This window comes from Leguminivora glycinivorella, chromosome 20 (assembly GCF_023078275.1).
Source record: "Leguminivora glycinivorella isolate SPB_JAAS2020 chromosome 20, LegGlyc_1.1, whole genome shotgun sequence".
Classification (NCBI taxonomy): domain Eukaryota; kingdom Metazoa; phylum Arthropoda; class Insecta; order Lepidoptera; family Tortricidae; genus Leguminivora; species Leguminivora glycinivorella.
This window is the reverse complement of record NC_062990.1, coordinates 2,800,769-2,807,075: the sequence shown is the minus strand read 5'-3', so window position 1 is coordinate 2,807,075 and position 6,307 is coordinate 2,800,769. Positions and strand designations below refer to the sequence as shown.

Here is a 6,307-nt window from a genome sequence, read left to right as displayed (position 1 = left end):
CTTAAATACTGACGAAATCATATTTACATAAAATGTTTGAATAGATGTTTGCACAATATTTAAGTAGGTACCAAACTTTCGAGCTAGATAGATCGCAGCATCTACCTAAATGTCGTTACAGATAAATCCTTATTGATTTTAATGTGTCATTCTAGCTTTAAATCTCACTTTTACGCCATTTACGTAAGCAATAATGTACCTAACACTGCAAATATATAACAACCACTTACTTTTCTGGGTGTCTAGGAATTCTAAAGAATGACATTTCCGCATTTTGAGAACTTTCCATACACCCATAAACACTACAGTAACGAAAATATGTCTTCGGTGCTGACGTCATTTTCTCCCGAACTCAACACGTCAACACAGCGCGCAAACGCGGCCCCGACTGTCCAGCCCAATAATCACCAGTTTCGCATGTTTTCGCCGCATGCGAGGGGAGGGAGGGGGACACACCGCGCGGCGTGAAGTTTGTAAGAAGAGTTATTACTGGTTTTATACTGTGACTTAACCCAATATTAAAAAGAAATATAACAACCGCTTGATTTCTTGAAAGTTAACCCATATGAAATATCAAGCGTCATTACAAAAGAATCATTAACAGAATTGTTCACAAAACATATCAAAAAAATTATCGATAGTCTAAAAAAGTTCAATAACACCTAAAGAGTAATGTACCACAGCATCAAGGTGAATAGTCGCCCGTATTCCTAGCGAGAGCCTTTCATCTTTACCACGACAGTTAATTACAAAAAAAAACCGCTTACGCAACACAACCTTCAAGAAATTACGTTACAGTCCCTGCACTTTTGTGTACACAAAACTAAAATATTAACTAAACAGTGGCCGCTTACAGATTTAAGAAGCTTGGGATCCATTCGGTCGTTGGGTGGACGACATCCATCAGGTCACAACTGGATGAGATTAGCTCAGGACTGGGAGAAGTGGCGTACTAGCAGATAGGCTCAGCTGTGGGCTATAAAGGACTGATAATTATAATATGATCCCGATAAACTTCTTTACAAAACTCCCCACCGCACGTAGTCCTTAACTATTCCATTTATGCGTTCCGTAGCAAGCTGGTTAGGTTTAACCTGCATTGTGGAGAAATCTCCATCAATTACAGGTGCCTCTTCTGGAGCGACCGTCACTATTCCTGTTATCATCAAACCCAGGAACAGACCAAGAGATCTCAACTTAACCAAGTCTGCTTCAAAGGTTGCTCTTGGATACATCTTTTCTACGTCGACGTTCAGTTGTTTTAAAGCCAAGGTCAACTGTGTGAAGTAATGGTCCATCAGTCTCTGGTAATGCAGACGACGGAACTCCTCATCAGACCCAGAGAAAACGAAATGCATCAAGTCACCCACTGGATTCCCTCCTCTCAGGGTTTGGTAGTCTAAAGGAACTATCTCCAGTTTTCCGTTGCGACGTCTATGCATCAAACTGCTTGGTCTGTAATCTCCGTGAATCAAAAACGTGTCGTCTGCGGCCCAAGAAGTCATAAGTGTTTCTATGTTTTTCGTATCAGCGAAAAACTTATGCAGGCGTACCTTATGATCATCATCCAAGCTTTCACATCCATTCTCTAGCGCTATTTTTAAAAATGAGTCCATCATTTCTTTATTTTCGTTGAAATCAAATTTGAAATTGTCGACTATTCTCTTGAATTCATGAGGATTTTCATCACGCAATGCTAGTCCAAGGGCATGGAATTTCGCCAACTGAGTTATAGCAGTTGATGCATAATCCCAATTGAAAGTCTTCATTCTATCGAAATTCTGAAATCCTTTAGCTTCAAGATTATCTAGAAGAAGAATCTCTTCATACGGGACTAATATGTGTCCGTAACATTTAGGTATAAATAATCTGTCTTCTTCAGGAACTTTGCACTTTTTGTAAAGTCTTTCGAAGTTCACAGCCACTTCGGAGTAAAATTTGGCTTCTATTTCATATACCCGGCCTAGGAAGTCATTGTTTTTTCTAGCATCTTCATTCAAAATTGCAGCTTTGGCAAAAATGTTTATATCTGGCTTTAGGCCTTCTGAAATCGTGGCTAGATATAACTCTGTTGTATAGTTAGCTCCTCCAGATGAAATTGGTTTAATGTCAATTTTATGGAGTAAATAATTTTCTTTTATTGCGATATCTTCAAGAATTTTCTTCAACTGTTCCTTCACTTTTGCCATAGTTTTAACTTTACACGACTTTCCTGTATGACTGTTAGATGTGACTGGTGATACTTATATTTTTAGATCAATAATTTATGTTATCTTTAATAGATAGGTTGATCGGTATTAATTGTTTCGATAAAAATAATTCAATTAACACTTGATAACGGTTACACCTTGAAGATAAGTAGTACAGTTACTACTCTAGCTTATCTGTATCTTCTTTTTATAGTGTTGTTGTAGCAAAATGAAGCAGTTGTTTTACATAGACTGACAATATTCTTATTTTTTTTTCTTAACCCATTTGAGTGTCCAACTGCTCGACAAAGGGCTCTCTGTCCTCTGGTTTTCCATGACTCCCGTTTCTCCGATTCCTCCAGCCAGTCTTTCAGGAAGGCGTTAAGATAGTTCCGCCATTGAACTTCCCGCCCACGCTTCTTCTTTTTTTTTTCGGGCAGGCATAATGGCCAAAAATATGCTTTCTGATATACTCACACATATTTTATTATGTATTAGTACATCCGCATTCTTGGGCACGCAAGACGTCTACACTGTCTAATGTCTATAGACATATAAAAATAAATTTAAAAGCGCCTTGAAACTGTACTTGTTGCAAACACTTGAGTGACAACTGCATACATGCAAGTGCCACTTAAGTGAACAGTTAGATTAAAATAAAATATAAGTATAAACATGTTTTTCAATTTCAATTTCAATGATTTATTTGCAGAAAAAGGGTTAGTATAGGTCTTAAAATTAAGTTAATAATTGTTCCACCTTTATCCGCTATCTCAAGACAGCATGCAAATGTATAACTTATTCCTAAAACTATACATGTATCGGTATATTTAACACACGTTCATTATAATATATACAATTTGTACACAACAGAATAATTTTATGAGAAGAAAAATAATAATAAAGCTAATATATTTTGTAAAAAAAAAAAAGGATATATATATTCAATACAGTGATGTCATCATGTTCTTGTAGTTTAGGAATTCTTTAATGCTGTAAAAACAATGGTCTTGTAGCCAAATCTTAAGGTCAAAATCATGAGATACAAAGAGACTCATACCTGCAGTCAAACTGTATATACAGTTTTGCAGGAACTTGCTTAGATTTAAGACCTATACTGTGCATTAATAATAAATAAATAATAATAATAAAATAGAGCTGCACAAGTCTGTCACCAAAAAGAACAGACTGATATGGATCTTTAGTATACTGTGAAGTACTTCACTCTTTTAGTTCACTAGTTCAGCTTAGTTCAATAGACGAATTTAATGATTGAAATGAGTTATTTGACTGTACTATGAAATACTCAAATAAAATTCAATGAGTAGAAGTGTAAAGTGTGCCGTCCTTGTCACTCTTTGAGCGAAAGAGCAAGAAATAAATAGATTTATTGAACTGTAAGGAACTACGAGTAAATGAATTCGAGCTGACCAGGTGGCGTAGCCGAATGGCATTTCTGCGACGCGAAACGAAAACGAAACGCCGCGAAAGGTAGTCTGGCTCTGTCGCGCTAATACGCAAGAGCGATAGAGATAGATATATACGAGTGTTTCGTTTCGTGAGCGTTTCGTGAGCGTTTGTGCCATTCAGCTACGCACTCAGGACGGTGAATGAAGGAGATAAATCAAGTCATCATCATCATCATCCTCCTTGCGTTATCCCGGCAGTTGCCACGGCTCATGGGAGCCTGGGTTCCGCTTTGACAACTAATCCCAAGATTTGGCGTAGGCACTAGTTTTTATGAAAGCGACTGCCATCTGACCTTCCAATCCGAAGGGTAAACTAGACCTTATTGGAATTAGTCCGGTTTCTCACGATGTTTTCGTTCACCGAAAAGCGACTGGCAAATATCAAATGACATTTCGTACATACATTCCGAAAAACTCATTGGTGCGAGCCGGGGTTGGAACCCGCGACCTCCGGAACGAAAGTCGCACGTACTTGCTGCTAGGCTATCAGTGCTTCTAGGAGATAAATCAAGTGAAGTACTTTATTTGTATCCTTAATTCGCAAGCTACGCATGTCTAATACAGTCAACCAATTAGAATAGGCCACTCTAAAACGGTGTCCTGCCGTTTCGCCAAAAAACGTTTCGTCAAATTTCTTTTCCCAATAATCATATCGCAATAGTTTCATTTCCCAAAGTATTGTATGGCAAAGGTATGTTTCGCAATGAATTTGTTTGGTCAAATTATCATTTGGCACAATTTTACTTAGTCAAATTTTATTTAGACAAAACTTTATTTCGCAAACGTTTTTAATGGCAAAACTTATATCCCAAAAACATGTTTGGTCAAAATTTCACATCGCAAATTTCGAATATATTAGGCATTTGCATTTTCATTTCTACTAGATTAATTTAATTTACCGAAGATTTTTTTGCCAAATTTAACTTAAAATTGTCAAATGATAATTTCAATTTTATTCCCAAGGCTTCAGTTGGACAAGAAAAGTTTGCTCAACTTTATTTTTGTCAAATTAATTACTGGACAAAATTATTTTGTCAACTATTTTTTTGTCAAAAAATATTTCTACAAATTACACCATGCAAAACCACGTTTGACAATAAATATTACAAGGCATAAATGTAATGTAATAATTTTATTGGTATTGTAACAGAAAACTCGTGTGCGACAGGGTCAGTTTAGGTGCGACGACGAGCGAAGCGAGGAGGAGCGTGTTAGGTTGACAGTGAGCAAACTGGAAATGGCTTTTTAAAGTAATTAAAAATTAATAGAACATAATGGTCTTGAAAACATAAGGTTTCTTTTTAATAAAATGTATCCGGACATGAAGGTGAAAATGTCATCCTTGACATTTGCAGCAGGAGGAAAAAAAAGTACGACATACACATTATTTCACATAAGTCTTGGACACAAAGTATAAAATCAACAAACAAATTTCTAGTGCGCCATTTAATTACAATATATTGGGAAATGGAAATTTTGCCTAACAATACCTTTGACTAAATAATATTTGGTAAAATGAAATTTGACCAAGTAAATATTTTGGGAAACAAATACTTGCCAAAAAAAGTTTTGCTAAATGTCAATTTGCGATAAGTTGTTTTGCCAAACGTTTATTTGGGAAATGATAATTTGGGAATAATAGTTTGGGATGTGAAACTTTGGGAAACGTTTTTTGGCGAATCGTCAGTAAACCCTCTAAAACCCTATCGTATTTTGACACCGTGCTTTATTTGCTATATAGGTCAGTTTGACTTTTACTGTGAAAGGGTTCTACAGTGGCCTAGAATTCAGATTGGTTGGCTGCCCATTTTATTTGAAAACTGGGTGGCTAGCCGAATGGCACAATCGCTCACGAAACGAAGCGCTAGTAGATATCTATCTCTATCGCGCTTGCGTATTGGCGCGACAGAGCCAGCGGCGTATCGCTTTCGTTTGGCGTCGGAGAAATGCCATTCGGCTACGGGGCCTGGACGTTTTATCTTGTATCCATAAATTATTTGTTAATCAATAAGTCACTTAGCGATAGCGATTTTGTTGCGATAAAATCTATTGTGTCATGTCATTTGTCTTCAAGTACTAATCAACAACGTATCATGAATATGATGTTCTATTTTAGTCAAAACTATATAAAGTTCTGTAATTTCTAAGTAATAATACGGTTAAATCCGGGTGTTTTTCATTCACCAACAAACTGTTTCGCAGTTTGGCGAAGTTATTGTATGAGTTAAAATGTATTTTGTCCTACTTAGAATTAAATAAATAAAGATGTCTAAGTACATTTAAATTTGTCATTAAAAAACAAATATAATTTCGCCATAAAATCCAAAATAGTCATCAAACCTAAATTTCGCCATAAAATCCAAAATAGTCATCAAACCTAATGCTCATAAAATTTAACAAGAAACAGTTTCAGAATTTTCAGACTTTTAATGAATATATTATGAGTATATTTACCTGGGCCAAATAGTCTCCTTCCAGGAACGGCAAGACAAAGAAGTCGCAAGACGGACCGAGAATGCCTGGAGGAGCTTTTGGTCCATGAAGGAACATATGAAAGGAAACCTACCCATATCACTTAAAAGAAAACTCATGGACATGTGTATCCTCCCCATCCTTACCTACGGAGCACAGACTTGGTCTTTGACAAAA

At 36.4% G+C, this 6,307-nt stretch overlaps 1 protein-coding gene across 1 annotated transcript; it reads right to left on the bottom strand.

Moving 5' to 3' along the window:
• Positions 1-518: 518 nt before the first annotated feature.
• Positions 519-2,223, bottom strand: LOC125237214. Its single transcript, XM_048144210.1, has one exon. The coding sequence runs from the start codon at positions 2,187-2,189 to the stop codon at positions 1,020-1,022; it is 1,170 nt and encodes a 389-aa protein (XP_048000167.1). The 5' UTR covers positions 2,190-2,223; the 3' UTR covers positions 519-1,019.
• Between the last annotated feature and the right edge of the window lie 4,084 nt (positions 2,224-6,307).

Excerpts from the sequence above, each read along its gene's own strand:
- LOC125237214 (XM_048144210.1), bottom strand. The coding sequence starts at position 2,189 with ATGGCAAAAGTGAAGGAACAGTTGAAGAAAATTCTTGAAGATATCGCA.